Source organism: Pavona decussata, unplaced genomic scaffold (assembly GCF_977016875.1).
Source record: "Pavona decussata unplaced genomic scaffold, jaPavDecu1.1 SCAFFOLD_175, whole genome shotgun sequence".
Lineage (NCBI taxonomy): Eukaryota > Metazoa > Cnidaria > Anthozoa > Scleractinia > Agariciidae > Pavona > Pavona decussata.
This window is the reverse complement of record NW_028145586.1, coordinates 677527-702597: the sequence shown is the minus strand read 5'-3', so window position 1 is coordinate 702597 and position 25071 is coordinate 677527. Positions and strand designations below refer to the sequence as shown.

The 25071-nt window shown below is 40.1% G+C and overlaps 2 protein-coding genes and 2 long non-coding RNA genes across 5 annotated transcripts in view; all 4 read left to right on the top strand.

Moving 5' to 3' along the window:
• Positions 1-25071, top strand: part of LOC146463494 (uncharacterized) — a 333098-nt gene that overhangs the window by 27897 nt on the left and 280130 nt on the right. The window lies entirely within an intron of this gene.
• LOC146463507 (1-phosphatidylinositol 4,5-bisphosphate phosphodiesterase delta-4-like) lies at positions 1343-10292 on the top strand. 2 transcript variants are annotated; one of them, XM_085084229.1, is made up of 7 exons: positions 1343-1883; positions 2449-2519; positions 2981-3046; positions 3971-4055; positions 5301-5450; positions 6510-6622; positions 7339-10292. In XM_085084229.1, the coding sequence occupies exons 1-7, from the start codon at positions 1808-1810 to the stop codon at positions 7369-7371; spliced, it is 594 nt and encodes a 197-aa protein (XP_084940355.1). In that variant the 5' UTR covers positions 1343-1807; the 3' UTR covers positions 7372-10292. The 2 variants fall into 2 exon arrangements, with proteins under 2 accessions (XP_084940355.1, XP_084940356.1); XM_085084230.1 differs by lacking the exon at positions 1343-1883 and adding an exon at positions 2193-2337.
• On the top strand, positions 17980-19312 carry LOC146463506 (uncharacterized). Its single transcript, XR_014856867.1, has 2 exons — positions 17980-18438; positions 18793-19312. It is a non-coding gene; the product is annotated as an uncharacterized LOC146463506 (long non-coding RNA).
• On the top strand, positions 23736-24830 carry LOC146463505 (uncharacterized). The gene is made up of 3 exons (XR_014856866.1): positions 23736-24014; positions 24222-24430; positions 24608-24830. It is a non-coding gene; the product is annotated as an uncharacterized LOC146463505 (long non-coding RNA).

The following is a 25071-nucleotide window of genomic DNA, read 5'->3' as shown; positions in this document are numbered from 1 at the left end:
GAAAGTACCTGTGCCCCGTTTGATCTTGTTGTCCTGAAATGGTGCTTGGACATGGGCCCTTGTATTAACAGACCTTCTTATTGCTGCAATGGCGACAAGCAGAGCACTGCGACGGCAAAGAACGTGGATCACTGTGCCGTGCACGGGGCTTAACTCTAATGTTGATATGATACTCATAGGCCGTTTGATCTTGGGGCCCTGAAATAGTGCTTGGACACGGGCCCTTGTATTAAAGGACCCTTTTCTTGGTGCAATGACAGCAAGCGCCGGGAGCATTGAGACGGCAGAGAACGTGGATCATTGTGCCGGGCACGGGCCTTAACTCTAATGTTGATACTCGTAGGCCGTTTGATCTTGGTGCCCCGGCCTTAGCACCAGAAATGTTAATATTTGTCCGCTATTCCAGGGTACGGGCGCTAGTTTTAGCACAATTTGCTGGCTGTATCAACTTTTCCTGCCCCTCGGTCTTTAAATTAGCAAAATTGCAAAATGGTCAGCAGAAGAAAAAGGTTTTCTCTTAAATACGTTCAAAAAACATTTTTGCTACAAATGGAGTTGCCCTTCGCTCTGTCGCAGAATTCAACTTTCGCCAATGTAAACTTCCTATAGTACAAAATTGGTAACTAGAATCCTCAAAACCTCTAACTATATGCAATTTCTCCTGCTTTCTGCTTTTACATAATTCAACCGCAGCTAATTCGAACTTTTCATGTCGCTATAATGAGTGGTCTGATTATTTTCTTGGTTCAAGTTGTTGAGATTCAACTCTGCAAAAAATTCATCATGGAAGCTTTCTGGTCAAGCTCAAGTTATGTCGGTTTTGTTTGTGTCTCATTCTTTTTTGAAAACTGAAGAAAAACGATTTTTTTGACATTTTCGCATTTTTTCTGCTGAAACGCTTGAAGCTGGCTTAATTCAGTTTTTGTACCATGAAGAAACTCGGAGCATTACTGCTTTCCTGTACTGTCAACTCTCGTTGTAGCGGACACCCTCGGGACGTCGTTTAGTGTCCGTAATAGCGACAGTCCATAATAGCAGGGTGTGTGGATCAACAGAGGTGCCGGCCTAGGGCTTGAGATTCCAGTTAGTTATGAGTTACGTGGCGACCCAAAATTTCTTATAAGACTTGACAAGCTTATCAACAGTAGCGAATCTTCTAAGCAGTCATTGGGAATGGAGGATGAGGGCTTGGTCTCTCCTAAAGAGTCTGGAAGGAAAAGGCATAAGCTGAAGTAAAAACGCAGAGTCTGTTGTACAGCCACTAAAGAGATTTGTGAAATCTTTTGAAGTGTTTTGACAAATGACGAACATCAGACTGCAATTTATGTTACATGCGAAGTTCACCGCGTCCGCTTTATCGAGAGTCAAACAATAAAATTTGTTATGTTTGTACCACGAAAATGTCCGTAATTCCGTAATAGCGAGAGTCAGTTTCAGCCAAACCCCTATAGCTTTCGCCGGAGATCTGAATTTTGTCCGTAATAGCGGGGTGTCCACAAGGCGAGAGCTGACTGTATTTGGTTATGGTGCACTGAATGTTCTTCGTCCGTAGTCAACAGATATCCTGCGATATGCGTAATTTCGTGTCAAGGATGCGAAGATGAACAGGAAACACTTGCCTATTAGAATAAGATGATTAAGGTTTTAAAGCGAAGATGAGTCTTTCAAGTCGCCGTATATTCTTTGCATTCAGTAAGATCTGTTCAGATCTGGTTTTAATTCTTGTAGATACTACAGAGGAAAGCTGTTCCTTTTTCTTTTGATATTCCCAACAGTTGCTCTCAATTACCAAACGGATTCAGAGCCCATGCATCTGAACCAAGGAAAGTTCAGGACGAATGGACGAGCAGGGTACATCTTGAAGCCCAAAATCCTCAGAGATGGTAAGTTGAGCGTGTTACGTTATGGAGCCAGGGTATAAAAATAGAATTTCCGGGATACGGGACGTAGCGAGTTAAAATGGTAGAGATTCGGTGAAAAGGACTTTTTTGGGATGGATACCCGATAGAACTGAGTGGAATATGCTAGATTACCTTTGAGCGAATGCTAACCGGAATGCGGTGAAACACTGACGCAGATTTGTCTCTGAGCGTTTCACGCTCGTTTGGGTCTGGATTCTACCTACGACGACGTCACTCGCCTGCTCTCGTCCCAGCCTTCATTCGCGCAACAAGGCGCTCGTTCGAGAATTTGCGCAGACTACAAGACAAGAAACAGCGCCTAGAAACCAGGCTGGCAATGACGCCTTCTAGTAAATCCAAAACTAAAATGCATTAGGAAAGAACGCTACTTCACTAGTTTTGAATAGCGGGGCGAGATGACGGATACATATGATTGGTAAAAGGCGGCATTGGAGAGCACTTTTCTAAACCATTTGAAATTCTTAGTTTGACCCTGATAGTGCTACTGTGTGCCATGCGAAACTCAATTTACTGTTCTTGTTTGTAGCTGACGCAAAGTTTAACCCTAACACAAAGACAGAAATTTCTGGAGTGGAGAAAGTGACGGTATCCATAAAGGTAACAACTATTTTATTTTCTTCTGCCATTCGCGACATTCACGTGCGGCCAACTCGCAGGTCACGACATTGAGGCTAAAATCGGTGAGTTGTCACACTCAGAGTCCGTGTTCCTCTTGACCAGCAACCTTGAAATAACTTCGATAACTTAGGTGACGGATAGTCAACCCAGCCTCCCCACCCCCAATCTCCAACCTGGAGGAACAAGAGGCTATTTTTTTGTGATCTCTCTCTTGTCCCCACCCTCCCTTCCCCCAATATAAATCGTGCACTCTTAAACCCACCAAGAGAAATAATCTCTAGCCTTCATAAATAAGGTGACGAGGTCCAATACCTGCCTGTTTCATTTTGTTTATCTAATTAATTAGCTAAAGGCAGGAGCATAATATCTGCTCTTGCTGAAGTGAAAAGTTTGTGTGCGCTGAAGGTAAACTTAAACTGTTTCCTCTGTGGTTTTTCCAGGTATTTTCTGCTCAGCAGCTTCCAAAACCTGCAGACACCAAAGGCGAGGCTCGTACAAAGGGCGAGGTACGTAAGAACAACAAGATAAAAATGTTGTGTAATTTATGACATTTTGGAAGCGTGGTTGTGGAGAGATCAGCGGGTTAGATTTCACACTGAGTAGGGAGACCGAAACCTCGCTTGGTCAGGGCTAGTCTTTGTATACTGCGCTGTTGTGCCCTTAGGCAAGATAGCGGTTTTCAGTTGAGTGTGACGAAAGTAATTTCGCGTTTGTTTTGGTCTTGCCTTACCGCGCTTTGTTTAGCATAATTTCAGCCCTTTCTCAGCCACTGAAAAATAAACCAAAACCAACTGTGACTTGCTCGCACGCGTTTTTCCCGCGTTTGGCGCCAGTTACATATATTTGCTCCGAATTCGGATTGGTTCTTTACGTCGTTTTCGTCTTTTTTGATTGGTCAGATTAATTACTTTGGTTTTAGTTTAACAACGCTCAAATGCAAATTCCAATAAATGACATGAGTACCAACATACGCTTACTTCAAATAAGTTGAGTTGCTCGTCCAACCAATCTACAGTACAACCTCACTTATTCTCGTGAATTTTCGCAATGCAGAAAAGACAAGAAAACAGTTAGATGGTCGAGTGGAAAATGTGAAATCTTCTACTCCATATTTTCAGTCTAAAATCGCGAAAATAGCGCCTCTCAAAATACGGTTTCGCCGATTTTGTGGAAATTCAAGATAAGAATAAGTTATCTTGGAGGTTGCAAATGAAGACGACAGGTATTCAAGTCCTTCTGCAAGGGCTCTCTTCTTTCTAACAAGACCCATTTTCATATTGCTCACAGCTTGCCGTAAGCTCTCTCCAAACTGTGCTGCGTAAACAGCATAATCCTCTGCAGATAATAAAAGCTCGGAAAGAAACCTGTGAGTGTGTGTATACTGTGCAGATGCCAGGAATTATTGACTTGTTTGTATGTTTTCTTGCTAGGTTATTGATCCTTATGTTAAAGTTGATTTTCATGGTATCCCAGCAGACACTGCTTCTTTTAAAACAAAAGTAGTGAAGGACAATGGTAAGAAACCTGCCGAACCGACGTTGGACCAACACTTGTTTCCATATTCCAAAATCGCCTTGGAGAATAGTGCATTTTTAAGGGTGTATGAAAGACAATAGGCCATTTCCAAGTTGCCTCCAGGCGAATAGCCGTGGGAACAATTTCTAGTCTGAACGACAAGGATTGAAATCCTCCAATCAACAACAGCCTAAGAGAGGATTGAAACGCACCAATTAAAAGAAACTAAAGTGCTATTTATACTGTCACGCAATCAGTCGACACCATCGCCTGATGAAGACCAGGCAGTATAGCGGTCGAAACGTCGCGATCCACCTCTTTGTGACTCAATTGTGAGACAAACGATTAAACTCAGCTTTCATTTCAAACCACGATGATGAACACCTTTCATAAAATTAGTTTTGTTTGCAAATGAATTTTCATAATAAAAACTATGCACAAAGCCTCGCTTTCATAACGAGGTTCAAAGGCTTGGAAATGACCCATCAAATGGAGCACAAGGTGTTATTAACAACCCATTAATTAACAATTATTCACCGAAGTGGAGGTGGATAGTGGTGGAGGTAAATATCCACCACTTTCACCGACACTGAGGTTAATAATTGTTTTAGTATATACCACACAAGCTGAATAACTAGCGGGCCAAAATTCCGTTATTTTTGACAGTATACCGACAAATGGTGGGAAATTTTGAAATTCACGCGCGCCGCGCGGTAAGCGATTTCTTGTTGTAGAAAGTTCCGTCTCGCTTTCTTGCGAACAAGTAAAACTTTTTGAGATACTTGCTTAGTTGCTAAGGTGTCATTTCTTTAATTGTTGTGTGAAATTCGTCTTGATTTTGAAACCATGCTACAAAACATTAGATGTTTCATTGTCTACATTGTAATTATAGTGCTCAGCAGTTTTCGTAAACAAGGCATTGTAGTTTCATTTTTCGCCTTAGAGTATGAGGTTGGAAAGATTTAATAACTTACCATTTAATACCGTCAAACTAAACTTTGTTGCCATATTTGTACTTTTTTGCAACAGCTGCCTCGTTTATCTGAATAAATTCCTCTTTAGTGACCGTGGCGAAACGGGAGGCCATCTTGTTTCTCTTCGGTTGCTCGGAGGTGAATAGTACTTGGCTAATCACCTCCGAGCTAGCCAATCAGCGCGCGCGAAAGCCACTATTTATTTGTGTGGTATATACTAAATGGTGATATTTCGCTATTTTACCGACTCTAATTTCGTTTTCTTTTGCAGGTTTTAACCCGGTGTGGGAAGAGGAGTTTAAAAAAGTTCTCCTCATGCCAGAGCTTGTCATGATTAGATTTGCAGTTTTTGATGAAGATGTCGGTCTTGCGGATGACTTTATAGGACAGTTCTCAATTCCCTTCACCAGTTTAAGGCCAGGTAGGATATTTTGCTTTAGGCCCCTGAGAATGGAGATATTTAATGGAGATATTTAATGTTCCTTTCCCAAGTAACCAATAAAAACATTCAGTTTTATTAGCGTAAAGGCGCTGCTATGCTACGTTATTTGTCTTGCAACTTGTCCCAGAATTTGGTTGCGCCGTTCATCATCATCACCACCATCATCATCATCATCATCATAATCATTTTAAGAGTAGCTTATACAGCAAATATTGGGAACACTGAGTGGGTTCTTTAACGTCCCACAGAGTTATTTACGAACAAGGGTTGTGAGACGGGGCCTACGGTTTATCGTCCTTATCCGAGAAGACTAGAAAGTCTAACCATTTGCAGATGTCATTACAAAGGCAGCACTTTCTCGTCAGTTATTCATAGACCCTGAGTGTTGGTCCGGCCGGGGTTTGAACCCGCGACCTCCCGCACGGTAGTCCGGCACTGACTCTACCAACTGAGCTAACCGGTCGGGGGTTCAAATGCATCCTATATTCACTAGTTTGTTTTCGTTCTTTCTTGTTGTGCAGTCTATAATTTATTATCTCAAGTATTTATTGATCCAGGTCTATCACAAGACCCGGCATCTCTCAACGTCTTGTCGCTGTGGTCTTGTAAACTTCGAGTTTTCAATTTGGTCTCATTTGTTAAAGATGACGTGTGAGCGAGCGAATATCGGTCTGATATATAATCAAACCGATCTTCACTCCACGCTGCTGCATCAACAGAAAAAGAAATCAGCCAACAAATAGTAACATGCAATGGAACCTATTAATCGGGCCAATACATCCGTACGTGCAAATCACCACACGTCTTCCTATTCCGGCACATGCCAGTCGAACGCGTCCATAACGCACGGACAGGCTCGGAAATCTGTCCCATACCAGTTCATGTTCAGTCCGCAATTCCTGCTTAGTGATCACTTACACCGAGTGCTTGCGATCGCCATCTACTATTGAATTCGCCTTTGACGAGCATTTAAGTATTACATTCAGTAAGAATAATTGCACGTTCGTACAATTCATTGCATTCTCGTTCTCTTTTCAGGCTATAGGCACATCCATTTGTTAGGTAACAAAGGTGAACCACTGGGATACGCCACCCTCTTTGTTCATATTCAGATCAACGGTGGCTCCAAGACAGACAGATCTTCGTATGCGGTAAGATTAGGGGAATATTAATTAATTTGTCGAATTTCAGGGAAGGGGATTACGGACTATACCGGAGGGGGGGTGGGGAAGATCCACCCGAAAGGGCCACCCTTTTTAGGCCGGAGATTTCACAAATTGGTGAAATGAAGAAGCCTGTTATTTGCGTATTTAAGGGTCGTTTAAGGTATCTCGAGTAGGACTACCGAAAAGACATCAGTGTCAAATGTAATTATGAGAAATGGGAACCATTTTCTATCTAATTATAAGATATATGAAAGAGTTACCTTACTTGTCAAAAATGGTGTATGAAGAGGTAAGGGTTTGGACCTCGGGGCGGAGCCTCACAGCATAAAACTTTGTTGACTCCCCCCCCCCCCCCCCCGGCCCCCTAGTGACGATCGTATCACTTGGGTTTGACTTATTTGTGGCATTTCATTTGTAATGCATGTTATTCAATCCCCCCCCCCCCCCCCTGTTTATTATGCTATACAAGATGGTACTGTTCATTTCGCCGTTCAAGATGAATCTAACTTCTTAATCCGTGGAATTTATACCACGTTAGGATCCTTGATGTGTGACCATTCGAATAAAAGCTGCTTTAATAGTAAAAAACTTTTAGAGTATCCGCTTATTAGATTTACGAGGTGGATATAACTGTTGAGTCCATGTATTCCAAAACTTGTATTATAACTTATTAATGAAGCGTTTTTCTTTTCATCCTTCAGGAGGCGGCCTCCCCGAAGATCTCAATCACTTAGCAACATGGTGATGATACAATCATTATCCGTTTTCTACCTAGTGTAGTGAACTGGAGGCTTGAAGATGTTTTATTTTCACGTATGAAATCGTTACGGGAAGGGGTTCAAAAATCACCATTACCAACAATAAGCTGTTGCTCCATGAAACAACACATGAAATGTATCGCTTAATGGTGCAGTCTCTGCAATTTGCACGCTCCACTGCCTCTCCAGTGATATGCGGGCCTTCGATAGATACCCAATGCAAAAGTGGCAGACGTTTTAATATTCTTTTGTTTGCATTCAAATTAGCCTTACTTACCTCGTTCTTGAGTTCAAAAATCAAAAGAACATTCTACCTTGAACGTGTTTACTCTAAAAGTGAGCGAATAAACGGAACGACGTTTCGGTGGGATCTTGGCACCATTATCAAGTAAAGAATGTAACAGAAAAGATAATTTTTACAGAAAGTAAAGGTGTGAAATAGAATAAATAAAATTAAAACTAAAAGTTACTGTCCGGTGTTCATTCAAAGAGGTGTTATAAAGTGAGAGTTATGTCCGTTCACCTGGTTAGACAAAAAGTTTCCCGCGAATGGAGTCTGACTGGTTGTTTAGACTCGGTTTCTTCTTGTGGGTCCAAAGCATTTCAAAGATTAACGAGAGTAGTAGGGCTAATTTGAATGCAGAAAAAAGAATAGTAAAATGTCAGCCATTTTTGCGTAAGGTTTATTAATCATCAGTGATTGCAGCCATTTTGTGGAATAGAGGCCTAACGGCAGCCTCGTCTCCATGGTCCTTGTGAAATCCAAAATGGCGGGCGGCGAAGACACGTGACAACCGTGGAGCATTTTGTAACGCGTACGTGACATACTTCATTTTTGTCTTCGCTACAGTTTTTTGGGTTCTGATATGGCACTTTATCAAATGATTAGCGAAGACAAAAATCAAGTGCGTCATTTTTCAGCGAGTTTCAGGGTCTTCGCTGCTCCCATTTTGAAATTCGCGAGGATCCCGGCGACGAGCTTGGCTCATATCAGAAAAACAATGGCCTGTGAAAGTATTTTCATATTAATATAATCATAATAGTGCTGGTAGTACAATACTTAGTGCGAGTTCCGTTTACACAGAGCTACAGCCTCACTAAACGGAACTAAGTATATTTCAGGGGCACCCAACGACAGTTTTCTCTCAGATCCTTTGAAACGCTATTTTAGGCTATCTGGAGTGCCTTTAAAGCTCTGTAGGTTCATTTCAGGCTGCGCTATTATATTTTTATCTGTTCAGTCATTCTAGGGCAACTTGAGTCTTTTCGAAATTACTAGGGCATCTTTGTCCGTTTCCCGAAAACCTTAGGCCTTATTTCCTTTCCGAAAATCTTAGCTGACCTTTTTTCGGCTCTCGAAACGATATTTTTATCAATCCTAAAACACTAGGCCTAAAGTTTTCCATATCACGAAAGTTCGAAGTGAAAATTCCCTTTAGAAAATTGTAGGGGATTAAGGGCCTTCCGAACAGATAATTTACCGAAACGATCCGTTAGGTGCCCCTGATATTTAAGGGTAAATTTTGTCAGCGGTCAGTGAACGGTCGCTTGGCGACCAAACCGCCGGTATTGTAGCCGTGATTTTTAAATTATTATCGTTATTTCTTAATTATTATTTCTGTTTTAAATGAAGATGGGTTCCCTATCTTTTTTCAAAGTCGGCGGCGAGACAACTACGATATTTGGATTTGATCGCGATATCAATACGATAACGATACTGTGAAGTCATTGCCCGTAGCTGTTGTCATGACATTATTGTTGAAGATGCAGAGTTGTAATCTCGTACTCAGATGTTATCGTTCCCAAAGTTTGAGAAGATCTGGATACGAGATTGGCAGAATTAATTAATGTTTCAATAACGCTATGAACGACAAATGAAGTCTACCCGAAAATTTGCAGGACTTAGCAATTCTAAGTTAAAAGAGGGATCAAATAAGGAAGGAAGGAGGGAAGGAAGGAAAAAAATAGAGAGAAAGAAAGAAAGACAAAGAGAGGACAGAAAAAATTACTTTCTTGAAACGGTCCGTTCTTTGCTTTGTTAGTCCCTATTCCGAGTTAGAGTTTTGGGATATTTACTGAGTAAAAGGGAAAGTGTCATTGGGTTTTTTTGTTGTTGTTGTTGTTTTTTTTTTTTCTCTTTTCTTGCCTCTTTTGTTAAAAATGATGAAGTAAAGACCTTCACATAGCTACAAAATGATTATAGAACAACGAGACGAAAGAAATCAACTCAATTCTTGAAAAGAACAACTCGTGATCTGTTTTAGCGCATTCTGGAAACAAAAACGCGAGAACTTGAAAAACGTTAGCCTAACATTTTTCAAGTTTCAATCCATTCTGACCTACTCTGTCTCTGGCCAGAGACACTAATCTACAGTTTTATTGCACTGGGTGATAATTTCTAACAAAAATTGACAATTATTGTTCAATTGTTTCTGTTGACAAACAAACATTTTTGGGGTTTTTGAAATGACATCAGATTCGCGTGATACTTCCCCTTTAAATTAAGCGGTTTAAATAATTTTGTTTAGGAAAAATACAAGTAATAAAATCAGTATTAGATTTGGAATTAATTGCGAAGAATCGTTTATTTATTAATCGTAAATAACGGTTCATTTATCGATTAACGTAGCGTTGGCTTCAATGTTGTCGCATTATAAATTACATGATCACCCCTCGATCAAACGAGACATTAAATTTTTCTTAACGTTTGATGATAAATGTTGTTATTGAAATTCGGAATTAAAAATGGATTTCCCTGAATAAATACAATGGGAATACAACGAATAAGGTCTTTTCGTGGTTTTGTCGGCCGTGCTTGCCCGTGAACACGATAAAACAATGTTAAGAAGTGATTTAGTGCTGTCCACAGGGTCCCCAGGTTATGCCAGCGCCGGCCTTGGGCGTTAAAAAGAAGTCCTTACTTGTTACCGTTGGGAAAACAGTTTTAGGGTTCGGTGTAACACCACTGAGAAAAGGAGGTGCCTGGAAAAGAGTGTGTTTGGAATTTTACCAGGAAAAGAGTTCGAGCGCTCGAAACACCAGCCTCGTTTTCAAAACACACCTTTCAGGTGGAAAGGATATAGGGAAGTTTTCCCGACCCCACCCCTGACGAGGGGGTTTTCATATCTGTACAGTGAAACACACCAAACGTGGGGTTCACCAGGTACCGTTTTCGGTTTTGAATAACAAAGAGTCAGGGTTTCCTAAGACTTGTAATAAGCACTTGTGTATGGAAATTTTTTATTAAATACGACTAGGTCAAAAGTCCTTTCAAATTCAAGTACACAATTGAAAATTTTATAGTAAAAATGATTCATATACATATTTTATTTTCAGCTCTAGCCTATTTAAATATCCGCGTTCACAAACTGACTTTTTCTCTTGACAATGGAGTCAAGATGACTCCGAAACGTCGAGCCTTTAATCTCTCTGTAATTTTTGCATGTCTTTGCTTCAGCAAATCCCTTTTAATTAAAAATGATTCAATAAGGGAAAGTTATTTTTTTGACCATGATCTCGCCTTTGTGCAATGTTTGTTTGATGAAATATTGATCATTTTTAGGTCGATGCAGTCAACTCCCGCCTTGCGGACACCTCGCTAATATTACGGACACACCGATAATAAGGATAGCTACTGAATCCTCGGCAAAAATTAATTACAGACGTTTGACTGAAATATATTCCCGCTATTAAGGACACTAACTCGCTGTCCCGAAAGTTTCCGCAATAAAAGGAGTTGACTGTAGTGGTGGATGTCAGTGATCAGATTCGTAGAGACTGGAGCGAGACAGGAAGCCGATGCCGATGGAGACTGGGAATAGGCGCCCTTTTCAATATTCCTCCCAGTGGTCCTGCCATCGATTCAGTGTCGCTCCCGAGAGGGAGGGGGTGAAATGAATGCGTGACCAGCCCAAAGAACGTCTTCGTAGAGGCTACAGCTTTCACTATCTTATATGATTCGTCTTCGCCGAATAGTAACTTCCCCTTTTTTGAAACTCAGTATGGAAAGCGAGGCATCTAGCAAAGCTTTTTATTCAAAAATTAGTTTTGTTCAGATTTAAATGAAAATTAACCTTCTTGGTAAAAACAGTGCATGAAGCCTAGCTATCGTAATGAAATTAAAGCAACTCGGAAATGGTCCGTTACTTAATTTTTTGTATACATTGACTTCACCGTTGGCGAGCTTGTTTAGGCCAGGTACAACCTCGTTCCCAGGGCTTTTCCCCACGAGAAGGGAAAAGCCCTGGGAACGAGGTTGGGCCAGGTAGGCGGCTACAAACTCAAAATTTAAAGACATCTTGCATTATAAAATAGGATGTACTGTAATGAACTGTGATGCATAGTAAAAAAGAAATTAATTTGGTGAAAATAAAAGATAACTTTGACTTACTGTCCCTGGTCCTTTCTTTGTTGTTATTCGGTTCAGAGAATGTGACAAAATCAACAGCACTGTACCAATTTTATTATTATTTTTATTTTTATTATTATTATTATTATTATTATTATTATTATTATTATTATTATTATTATTATTATTATTATTAACAGTCGATGTAAATGTCCATTTAAATCGACTGTTTATCTTCTACTAGCCTGCTTTCACCCATGACTGTCATATTCGCCACATGTTTACCATTTTGAAAGTTTTAGTGTCGTTTATCGTAAGCCCTGTTTAGAAAACGTTACTATAAAACACAACGATGTGGTTATAATTTTCGTCAACTTCTTGACATACTTTTCACAACTTCATGAAAATTTCCTTATCAACTGCGAACGAACTGCTGTGTGTCATGGCGGCCGGACGCATACTCGTGTGCTCCGTAGGTTTCTCCATTGCCTTACTGTTTCTAGTCTTTTATGCGCAACTAATCCTCCTTAAATCGATGGATAACGATATTGGCTCTGCGAGGATGCCTGTAGAGGGCTTTGAGTTCGCGGCATGGAAATTTTTTAAACCTTCGATTGATCAACCTTCGGCCATTAGTGGAAACAATCGCTTCGTGCCGACTCGCCACCGCAACTTTTACAGGACTAGTGGCTTCATTATCGGCTTGCTGCTCCTCTGTGGCGACATTATTAGCCAGCCTGGACCTACTATCACAAAGAGAACGCAGTTTGGAGGTCCTAGTGTCCCGTTAAAGGGCCTTGTGATCAATGCTATAGAAGCATGAAATCGCAACATAAAGTTGGGACTTCAAGAGTGAGCAATTTAGATCGGGTTCAAGATCTTGTCTTTTCCGAACACGCCGACATCGTATTAATTAGTGAAACCTGGCTGAATGCTAACATCCTCGACCAAGAACTTTTCCCGCTTTCTGACTTTATTGTTTACAGGATAATGGTGGTGGCGTTCTTATTGCCGCCAAAGCCAATTCCTTCAAATCAATGCGGGAATATGTGCCGGACGCAGAAAACTTGGAGGACTTAGAGCTTGTGTGCGCTGAGATGACTACTTTTTGCAATAAGAAAGTTTTGTTTTGTTCGATTTATTGGCCAGATCCCGACGATGATACAGGCTGCTGGTTGGAAAAATTTAATATTTTTCTTGACCATGCTTCTGAAACCTATGAGAATATGGTAATAGGAGGTGACCTAAACCTGTCCAAGACCTCTTGGGACTCGCTAGAAAACACCAGAGGGACAAAAGAGGTGGCGTTCGTAGAAATTCTTAATGATCATTTTTTAACGCAATTAAACGTTATTCCCGACCGCCGTGATAGGGTGTTAGATCTCGTAATTACGAATGTGCCGGACCGTGTTCGCATATGCGAGGTGCTCAGTCCAAAAGAATCGGACGTGTTCACGGACCATGGCACGGTGTCCTTTGAATTTCACGCCTCTACTAAAGCTACCCATAGGGTAAAAAGAACAGTGTACGACTATCGTAATGGACACTTTGATGGTCTCAGAGGAGCTCTTGATGCCGTGAACTTATGCCATCTTATTCAAGACAGTGACGACATTGACTCTGACTGGACTTTTTGGAAGGACGCATTTATGAGCGCAGTCTCGGATTTTATCCCAACCAAAAAGATTAAAGGAAAAAACACCCCGCCTTGGATCACGAGTGAAATCATCCACGCTCTGCGGAAAAAGGAGGCTGCTCGCTCAAAGCTAAAGAAATCCCCTACTGACCATCAACAACAGAAGTATCGCCAATTACGGGCAAAGGCCAAGACTCTTATCCGTGAGAGCCGTGAGACTTACCTCAGCTCGCTCGACTCAGATCTCGAGCGGCAGCCTAAACGCTTTTGGTCCTTTTTTAAGGATGGTGCCTACTATTGTTACTGCGCATACGTTCTGCGCATCTCGAGATACTCGGGTTTCCTATGGGTGCTGCCTACTAATACAGGGATAATTTTGCGCGGTTTAAAACTATACGGAGAAAGCAGAACTTAGCAAATGCTTTTGGTATCTCAAAAGAAAATTAGGGGTAACCATGCATTTTTCAGAGATAATCAAGCTTGAATTTAGGAAAAAATCCCATACATTGCTTTATATTTTGGCGCTTTTTAGAGATATTATTGCTTAATTATCTCTGAAAAATGCGTGGTTACCCCCAATTTTCTTTTTGGATTCCAAGAGGCCTTGCTAAGATCTGTTTTTCCCGCATAGTCATAGGCCGCACAAAAATACTTCGGTATCAGTAGGCACCGTCCTTAAGCTCAAGAATAGAATGCGGACCTTCCCTGAAACGATGAGCTCTGGCGATGACACTCAACAGAGTTCTCAAGCATCAACGCCTCAACAGATCGCCGAATTGTTTAACTCTTACTTTGTGTCGGTTTTCACTGCCCCTTCAGAGGCCCACTCTCTATCAGTACCTTCCACACCCTCACACCCTACACTAAATGAGCTAGAGATCCCGGTGGAAATGGTTTTGACAACTCTCAAACAGCTTGATATAAACAAAGCAACTGGATCCGATGGAATCCCAGTGCGCCTGCTGAAGGAAACCGCTGACCAGATCGCACCGTCTCTGGCCATGTTATTCAACAAATCTTTGCGGCTCGGCATTTTTCCAGAAGACTGGAAACTCGCGAATATAGTACCAATTTTCGAGAAAGGAAAAAGAGACCTTGTGGAGAATTATCGCCCTATCTCTCTTCTCCCTGTCATCTCCAAAGTTCTCGAACGCTGTGTTCTGGCGGGTTTACGGAATTATACATCCCACTTCATTAGCCGCGAACAACATGGTTTTTTAACTGGAAGATCTTGTGTGACTCAGCTCACCAGTGTCTTGCATTACATTGGCGGTCAATTCGACGCTGGTAAACAAATAGACATTATATATCTTGACATGAGTAAAGCATTTGACAAAGTGGATCACATCAAGCTACTTGGGAGGTTGCACCAGTACGGTATTACTGGCAAACTTCACGACTGGTTTGATACCAAGATTTTCAAGTGCATCGATTCCATCACAGACTGTAATGCCTTGCAATCTGACCTTAACGATCTTGTCAGTTGGTCTGAATCATCCAGGTGGAATCTTGCGATACAGAGAAAGACCTCGGTGTGTGGGTGTCAAGCAATCTCACCTCGGACAAACAAGTAACTGAACAGTGTGCGAAAGCCAACAAACTCCTCGGCTTTATGCGCCGAGCTTCTAGGTACATTCAAAGCACGCAAACGCGTCGCACACTTTACCTATCTATCGTCCGGTGTCATCTCGGCTACGCAACACAAGTATGGTCTCCACAGTCTATTGGCCTACTTAAACGAGTCGAAAACGTGCAGCGCCGTGCTACAAAACTAATTTTGAAGCTCCCCTTCCGATGCGACGTAACCTATAAGACCCGCCTTCAATTAACAAATTTGTTACCCATTTCATACTGGCATGAATATTTGGACATGGTTTTTTTCTACAAAGCTGTTAATAACTTAGTTTTCATAGACAGTGAAGCTCTATCTGTAACTAGACAATTTACGAGATCTACTAGGACATCAAGAAGTAGTGCTATTACTTATATTCCTAACCGAAGCAGAACTCTTACTTATCAACGTTCATTTTTCATACGCGCGTGCCGTACATGGAACGTTCTTCCCACTGAGCTACGCACAAGTCACATCTCTTTTGCTTTATTCAAAACTTTATTACTTCAATATTATAAAAAGGCTTTGAACTTGTACGACGCTGACGACATTAGAACTTGGAGAACAATCTGTCCTAGGTGTAACACAGCGAGGTCTCTCCTATGCCCGCCAACGTGCTGCTTCTAGCAATTTGGTCTCCCGCCTTGTCTCCTCTAGTTTTATGCTTACATATTAGTAGTTTTAGTTATTAAGCATTTTCTTTTTTATATAAATAATTAACGAGGGATCCGCTGTAATTGGCTACGCTGTAGTGGTCTCCCTGCCTAATTATTATATCTTTGGTATTTTTTTTTTTTTTTGTTTCTATTGTTTGTTTCCATTCTGTTTGTACTTTAGTTAGGCGAAGCTAAATAAATAATAAAAAAAAATTTCTTCAAGTATTATTATTATTATTTTTTTTTCATGATTTTTTTGAGTACACTATGCCAGCAATGGAAGTCAGTAAAGCATTCACAATGATGCGTCAGATTCGGGGTTTAACGAAAGATGTCAGTATACTATGATCTTAGCGTAAAATATCTTTTGTTTTCACTTTCGTTCGTCAGTTGCTTCGTACCTTTCATCAGCATTTACTTGTTTCATGTCTTTTTTTAAAAGTTAATTTTGTGGATTAAAAGCCGTGTTTACGGTGTGGTGCAAAAAATCGCACTACAACAGACTCTATGCAGTTTTCCTTTTTTTCTGTTCGCCGAAGTATTTACAGTTGTTTGGATTTAGAGACGCTGCAATGTAAGTTACTAGTTGACAGTTTGTTGGTTGTTTGTATCTTTTTTCAGTTTTGCTTTAATGTTTTTTCATTTGTTCTAGTTTAAACGCTCTTCTTGTTCATCTTCATCTTCTTCGTTTGCTCGCCTGTTAGCGATTACATGCTGAAGAGTTTCTCTTTTATTCATTGTCATAATGGAGCCTTGTAGCCTCACAAATTCATTTGGGTCCATCTTCTGTCCAATGCACATGTCCATTTTTGTTTGTTTTTTTTTTTTGTACAGAACCAAAGTAAAGCGAACACAGTTTTGAAAGTACTGCTGGGTAAGTTCTGAATTGAAGGCTTGAAAATTTTATCCAAAGCGCACTCGAAAGCTTCCGCACTGCTGCGATTTTTTGGTAGAATCGAAAATCGGATTTGTGATCTCAGCTGCAGATCATATGGATATGAAAAAGGATTATCTGTTACGACAATGCAGTTGATGTGGAGGCCACTGAATTGTTTTTGGAACCGTTTAAAACAAAAACTTTTCCAACATCGGTCCTGAAATGAATTCTGGAATATCAGCAAATCAGCACAGTGATTGCAGCGGTCACACCACAAACCACGAGAGTAAATATTCGCCTGAGTCACAATCGAACAATGATGAGGGACAGCCTATGGGAAACTAATTTAACACAAGTCTTATTTCAAGTCTCCACCTTAACTGTTATTTATCATACTGCAACAGTTGGAAATACGGTTGTTAGTTCATCAGTAAAAGCACTGCTTTCAGTTAAATCGCCCCAATGCAACAAATACATTTATTTGAACTGCGGATGAAAGAATGAATAAATGAATGACCATCCCAGTGTTTGAAACTGAGGGCGCTTTGGGTGTTTCGCGTTTGGGTGCTTACCAGTTACATGGAAAACCCGGAAATTTCAGTTGGAAAATCAAATGGTACGCATCATTCCATTCGGAGTACTTCTGAAAATATGGGCCTCTGGTCAAAGTGATGCATTTTTATTACTCCCTTTGGGATCTACGCTGATGTTCACACATTTTGCATGTCATCCATCTTCTGACGAGCATTATGGCCGAAAATTTCCATCCGCGTGGTTTGCGTTAATTTTAAGCACTGCTTTCCTTTACACATCAGAGCTGAAAATGTATCCAGAAATTGACATACCCAAGAGCGGAAAGCACTCAATAACATGAGTGAGGATTTGCCTGTCCTTTTGGTTTTGGATTTTAGGCATTTTCAGCGATGGGACAGAACACACTAGCCTGCGAGCAAGCTCTCTTGGGGGTGGGGGGCGGGAGGGAGAAAGATATATAGAGCTTGCTCGCAGGCTAAGAACACACAGATAGTATGCATAAAAAGATAATTGAAAGCAATTTCTTTGAGGAAATAACTATCACTGAATTTATTCTGACACAAACCGAATTTATAATAGCGCACCAGGGTTCATTTCAAGCGACTGTCATTTCGTCCAAAATCAGACCACTTCCATATTTGGAAAACGAAACCCAATCTGGGAAAATACCCTTCTTCATGAACGCGTGCATTCCGAGAAGGAGGAAGCGAAGGAGGTTTTCTTCTGCCTTCTCGTGTTAAAACATATTTTACTCGTACTTTCGCCATTAATATTGGAATCATGGGGTGAGAAAACTTTTTTTTTGCCGAGATTGTTAACATGTAGCGAGTCGAATCAACTTCATGGAGCTTAGCTGTAGGCAAACTTTCTCCGTGAATCGTGAAGCTGATCGTTTGGCGAATTTATCGAAGGTAAGCGTACGACAAAGTGGATATAGCGTGTATAGTATGCTTTCTTTAGCTTCGTTTTTAACTTTCAAACAACCCTCGATTCAATACCCACTTCAATCTTTCAGTGAAGATCGGTCTTTTGTAAAAGCTCGAGATTAATCAAGTCTTATGGTTCACGGAGGATTGGCGCGTTGGAATTAAGCTTACGCGTTTCAGAGATTGTTGCTTGAAATTGATAAATCTTACTATTCACTTAATAACGAACTCGTTTTACATTGTTATTAACTGCTTCTTTGGATTAAGTCAGTGGTGGTTGGACACGGTCCGAAGAGCATCATGGTAGCAGTAATTGGCCAATCACATCACCGTATTCTTTCACCAGCGTTTTTAGGAAGGATCTTCACGCGAATGATTGCTTCGTCTTATTTACTGTTTTATTTACCGTGTAGACGGCTTTTCTTCCAAATGAAAGGATTCAACAAGTGACGAGGTATGTAGGTGACCAGTGATTGTATTTTCTCATAATTTCCTTAGTTATTGTCGTCAATATTCGACTTCCTCGCAAGCCTTTCCAATATGGCCGCTTTTCTCCACGTGCAATGATCAATGAACGCGTTTGCTTTTTGACGCTATATCGTCAGGGTTCCAGGAAAAAAAGTTACACCATTTGTTTAATAAAAAGTTTCTCTTGGATTTTAAGGCATCGCACCCCGTCGCACCTCTCACCGTTTTTCTGCTATGTGCGTTTAAAGTTTGGCGATTGTGAGGAGCAAACAATGAGCGAGTCACGATGTAACACAAAGATTTATTGTGACGTTTTCCTCTTTGCTTGATTTGTCTCTAGGTTTACAATTAAAGCTCAAGTGAAAGTTCTAGCCGGCTGTTCTAAATGACCTGCTATTTCACCTCAGGACAAAAATGTTGAGGCTTCAGGGCTATGGACTGTTGGTAGATGTCGACTAAAATATTGGAAATATTATTATCACAAGCACAGATCCACAGAAAAATTAATAACTAAAAAGGGGAAACACTTGCGACTCACTTCCATAAATTAAGAATCAGTTGTGCAGAAATTACATTCTACTTATACTTTTAAAGTATATCTTGTATGCTTGTACAATAATTTGCATGCCTGAGCTGTATATTTTTACACTCTATGCATTAACTGACTGTATATATTTCCATATATTCCCATACAAGAAAATATTTGGTCACTTCAGGCATATATGTTACATCAAAAGTCAAGCATATATGAAATCTCTATTGATGATTTGGCTTATTACCTCTGTGCTTATTGTATTAATCTATAATTGTGTATAGATTGTATGTAATTTGTGTTGTTAATAAAAGGGATTGACAGCTGATTTGCAAGATGACCTTCAAAGAAGATGTATGCTAATTTGATCTCAATTACACTTGACCATTCTCAGTAGCTGAAATCTCTGGTATGCTCGGCAAACTATGTGGAGTCATCCACCTTCACATTGGTGTACAAGATACACTTCGATGTAAACAGGCCCTTAGTTTATGAGTGGGGGGGCATGCCTTGTGAGCAGAGTTCCCCTCAATTTGTATTTCAATATTTCTCCAATCCAATTACATAATTATTGGATATGTTGTAGGCTTTAAAGTGACAAGTACATGTTAAAGAGAGGGGGACATCTAATGTGACTATAATACTGTCCTCCTTTGCCAAGTTTGATCTCAATTGCACTTGACTATTGTCAGTGGCGGAAATCTCTGGTATGCTCTGCAAACTATGTCGAGTCATCCACCTTCACATTGGTGTACAAAATACACTTCGATGCAAACAGGCCCTTAGTTTATGAGTGGGGGGCATGCCTTGTGAGCAGAGTTCCCCTCAATTTGTATTTCAATATTTCTCTAAATTATCCAATAACATAATCATCATAGATATGTTGTAGATTTAAAGTGACTAGTACATGTAAAGGAGAGGAGGACATCTAGTGTGACTATAATACTGTGCCCCTTTGCCAAGCTATGAATTACATGTGCAATATGTACAGCAGTTTTCATTATTATTGTTATTGTTATTATTGAAATAAAATAAAAACATAGATTTGATATTTTGTAGTCTGTCTTGTTAGTACTGAACTAGAAATCTTCCAAGATCAAAGAGAATATTGCTCACAGGTTTTTTGGAGTTTTTCATAAGGCTGAACCACTGTAGTAATGGGAAAGGGGGATGGGGGGGGGGGGGGGGCAAAACGTTTGTGAAGTCAATATTTTTATATTGTGTGCTATCATAGTTTGTTGGACTATGGAATCATTTTTGAGCAGCTATTTGTACTTACTCTGAATTTTTATTGTTCATTTGTGATTCCTTACCACCTTACTATTTGGCTTTCACACTCTCTATGTTTGAGGGTACTAATGTACATAATCTCCATAACATTGTTTTGTGTATTGATGTTTGTATTAAAAGGCCTTATTTTCTTTTAAATATATAATTAAAGAGGGAGCATGCACCCAGGGCCCCTCACCTTGATCCAATACACTGTCTTTCCATACAAAGTAAGGGTCTGCCCAGTAAAGGAAGGTAGAGTATTTGGCATTGTTTACAAGGTTTTTTGACTTATTTCATTCAAGATCAATTTGATGTTTTCATTTCCCTCATGCAACATGTGATGTAATAAAACAAATTATTATTGAAGAACTTGTTATGTCAAACATATATTTACTAATTTAGTACTCCTGTGTGGCTAAAATTTATGACTCTTGCAAGCTGAACTTGTGTGAGAGCTTTTTTCCATGTCCCAGTCTCATTGGCAACCAGTATACAGAATGGTTAAACGAAATTCCTATCCAGTAAGGCCGTGAAAATCTTCATTTCCCTGCAATCCTTGTTTACTTCATTTCGTTTTATAATATTCGGCTATTTCCACCAGAATTGGATTCCAGCAGTTATGAACTCTGAATATTTCATTGCCAGATTTTCGAGCCCGTGATCGTACATTATAATTCAAAAGGTACGATTTCATATAAGGACAACAGGATTGGTTTTGCAATTGTAAGGAAGTGGTAATTACACTGATTACATGGAGCAGTTTCGGCTGTACCGGCTTTCGATCGATCGATCGCTAGGATCGCCGTATAAACCCAACGTTTTGAGCGTTAAATTAGTCAGTCGATGTGCGCTTACGGTAACCGGAGAAAACTTATCGAACAAATTACCGAATTAACCGATTTTCTGCCTTTTTGAAGCGAAAATTTGTCATTCCTTGAGATCTTGTTTGTTACAACTGACCACGAACCGACAACTCGCCCCAGCATGCTTTGCGGACCGTGTCCAACCACCACTGGGATTAAGTTGAACTTGATCGAGGTCTCTGCGTGGCTCTGATTAAATGATCGTTGGACACATGCAAATTAAGCTTAATTTCAAGCTCACTGAAATGTCTCCGAAGAAAGTCTTGTGGAGTCGCATTTATCGCAGAATGCTTACAGTAAGTTCAAGTCTACGTTTCCATCAAATGTTTTGGTGGAAGCTGATCAAAAGATCAATCATTTCTTGGTTTGTAATTTTTTATGACGCAGTTACAGATGCCACCCTGATCTGCATAGCCAGTCACGCATGGCCAGGCTCCTCTTTAGAAAGGCGCGTTGTTTGTACCACGAATAATAATAGCGTCCATAATTGGTTGATCTTTGACTAAGAGATACATTGTAAAGCCTTGAAATGATTCTAAACAATACTGCAAACTCTGTCTCCAAAAATTCTGGTGCAATTTATTGGAAAAGATTTCCACACAGCCCCAATAAAATTATACATGTGACGTTGTCATACCTGTTACACAAAGAACGAGCACGAATAGTGTTTAAGTCGTAAAATGTCTGCATAATTAAAGTATGGGGCTGTGCGAAATCTTGCTAGTTACTGTCTTCAATTCTGCAATGTTGATCAAAGATGATCCAAATGACTGTTGATGCTAAAACCATGTTGCTCTACCTTCTGTAGTTTTCTGTGGTCCCTCAAAATCATTAAATATTGTTATTGTGCAATCATATACACATCAGTGTTTTCCAATTGCATGTCAAAATTCATGCCATATTAGTTTTTATTGTATCTCTTTTGATTGGTCAAATTTGCAGGCTCTATTTGACTGTAAAGCCCACTAAATTTGAAAGTTTCCTTTTTCTCGCGCCCGATTAACCTCAGAAATATAATAAATATCTTACTAAATAATAAATCTCATTTTCTCCATCTATACAGTATGGACTGAGACTGGTGCAACTTACAGTATGGACCTTGAACCCAGTTTTTAAGAGGTGTTGATTTGGCTGGATGTCCAGAAAATGTGTTTAGGGAATGGATAAATTTGTGTTGCTCCTACTTTTTTGTTATCATATTAAAATAGGGCTCTTTCCACCATTTGCAATCTCCAAACTGAGCAATTTCTGCAATCTTGTGATAATATTTGCAATCATGCATATAGAAAAACAGAGCTCCTTCAACTCTTTGCGATCTAGAAACCCAACAATTGCTGCACATTTTCTGCAACAATAATAATAGTTAAGTAATAATAATAATAATAATAATAATAATAATAATAATAATAATAATAATAATAACAATAAGTCTTTGACTAGAAATATGTGACTCACAAAACCTTGCAAAGCTAGGGCTAGGTAGACAGTCGATTTGAAGTGATGTTGTCTTTTGTCTTTGCTCTGTGGTTTCCTGTTGCCTTTTTCTTCTTCACTGCACGCGCTGAGTTTCGTTGTTTAATCTCCCTTGGTGAATTTCTCTTGTTCCTTGTGCATCCTCCTGTGGTTCATTTGCATCGCAATTTGGTTGTGTTTCACCAATAGTTAATACTTTTCACTGCTTGATGAATAAACAACGTTCAGCCCTCAATGAATAAACATGAGTTGCGTCTGACGCCAGCCTGACTTCCAACCTGTTGCTGCCTAGCAACCTTCTCTTTGTCTGACCTCATTCAAACTTTGTTTGCACTGTTGCCAGGCGACAGCACAGACACTTTCAACGATATATTTATAAAATATATTTTTCGCTTGAATTCATTCGCGCGGCTTAGCCCCGCTTGGGCCTTTTTCCCGACAATTTTATTAGCGGAGCTCTCGCGCGCGCCGCAGGCGCGTGCAGCGGAGCCCCATAGCTAAGAGAATTTGGTAACCCGTGAATGCGAGAAAATTTGGTTTGGTTATGACGTCACTTGTGTCCGTCCATGCGACCGTCCGTACGACGTACGCAGCGCAGCGGTTGTTTCGCCCGAAAGTCGATTCGCCCGACGGTATATCGCCCGGACTCACGTCGATTAGAGCGATGTTTTAAATAATAAAATGGAAAACTTACATTAGAAGAAATAACTTTAAGGCCTACACGATAAAACAAGCGGATGTAAAATCAGTAAAAATTGTTCAAACAAACTAAAAGAGGTCCTTACATTGAGGTGCCGAGTTTCTCCGAGATGTTAGGGATTTACCCACAAGATGATTGATTATGATTTCAAGACAAACAGCTGCATGTCGACTTGTAACAAATATTATTTAATTAATTTATTTTTGTTAGCGGGAAATTTTACCGCGAAGTGAAAACTTTGAACTAATTATGAAATCCATACCGTATGGAATTTGTGAATACGGTGTATTTCGTCGTGCGAATCGACGCAAGTTCTGGCGAAACGCTCTCGGGCGGGTCGACTTTCGGGCGAAACAACCACAATTAGTTAGTACCACAGGAGAACTCAGATTGTGTGAAGCTGTGCTGCAATCGTGCTGCCACTCTACTAAACTATGGTGGGAAGTTGCTTTTGAGAAATACACAAAGACATTTTGAAGACAACAAAATACAAAGTCAAGTTATGTAGCCGACAGCGGGAGAAACAGCAAGACGATTAGCGGTGGGAGAAACAAATCGACTTACACATCATCAGAACTTTGAAGTGGAACCATCTTACTCCGACCCAGCGCGACGAATCGTTGAATTTTTCCTCTTGAAGTGAAACGTTTCGCTCACTTGATGTTGTAAAACGAATGGAAAATCAGGAATTAGAATAAAAGGACTGGTTATTCTCAGAAGAGGCGAGTATATTCATGTTATTTTGTTGACAAAACTTTGCTTGTTTGCTGTCTTGCAAGAACTTGTTGTTTTGCAGTGTTGACACGCCGTTTACTGCTAAATAGTGCTTACTTCCCAGGATTCTTTTGAGCTCACTTTTTTCGGTCCATGTTCATTATTTCCCTTGGAGTTTTATTTTCTGATCTACTCCAAATTTTGCCTTCCAACAGCGGGAGAAAGAGTATAAATAGGACTCGCGGCCGGTGGGAGAGTTGGCATAAACAGCAACCGAAACTTGAAGTGAACTCATTTTACTCCGATCCGGCTTGACAAAACGTTGGATTTTTCCTCTTAAAGTGGAATGTTTCGCTCACTTAGCGTTGTAAAACGAACGAAAAAATCAGCAGTGAAATAAATGGACTGGTTATTCTCAGAAGAGGCGAGTATATCCATGTGATTTTGTTGACAAATATTTGCTGGTTTGCAAGATATGCACTGTCTAGCTTAATACTGCTAATTTTAGAGCAGTCTTTTTCGCTCATTTTTTCGGGCTTTTTTCAATTTTTTTTCCTTAGAGTTTTATTTTCTAATCTCCTCCAATTTTGCTTTTCAACAGCGGGAGAAAGAGCAGGGCAACTAGCGGCGGGGGAAACATATGGACTCTTTTAGAGGCAGGATAACATAAACAGCGGCCGAAGAGAAATCATTTTACTCTGATTCGATCGAAGCGACGAAACGTTGCATTTTTCCCCTTGAAGTGAAACTTTTCGCTTACTCAACGTTGTAAAACAAACGAAAAATTAGCAATGGAATAAAAGGACTTGTTATCGATCTCCAAAGAGGCGAGTATGTTATTTTATGTGATTTTGTTGATAGAACTTTAATTTGCTGTTTTGCAAGATATTGTTTTTCTTGAAGTGTTGACACTGCAACTTGTTTAACTTTTGTAAAAGCTACTGCTAACGCCAGAGCAGTCCCTTGTGCTCAGTTTTTGGTTCATGCTCGCATATATTTCTATTTTAACATTTATTTGTGGCAATCTTTACAGAGAACAAACACAAATACTTAAAAGAATAGGAT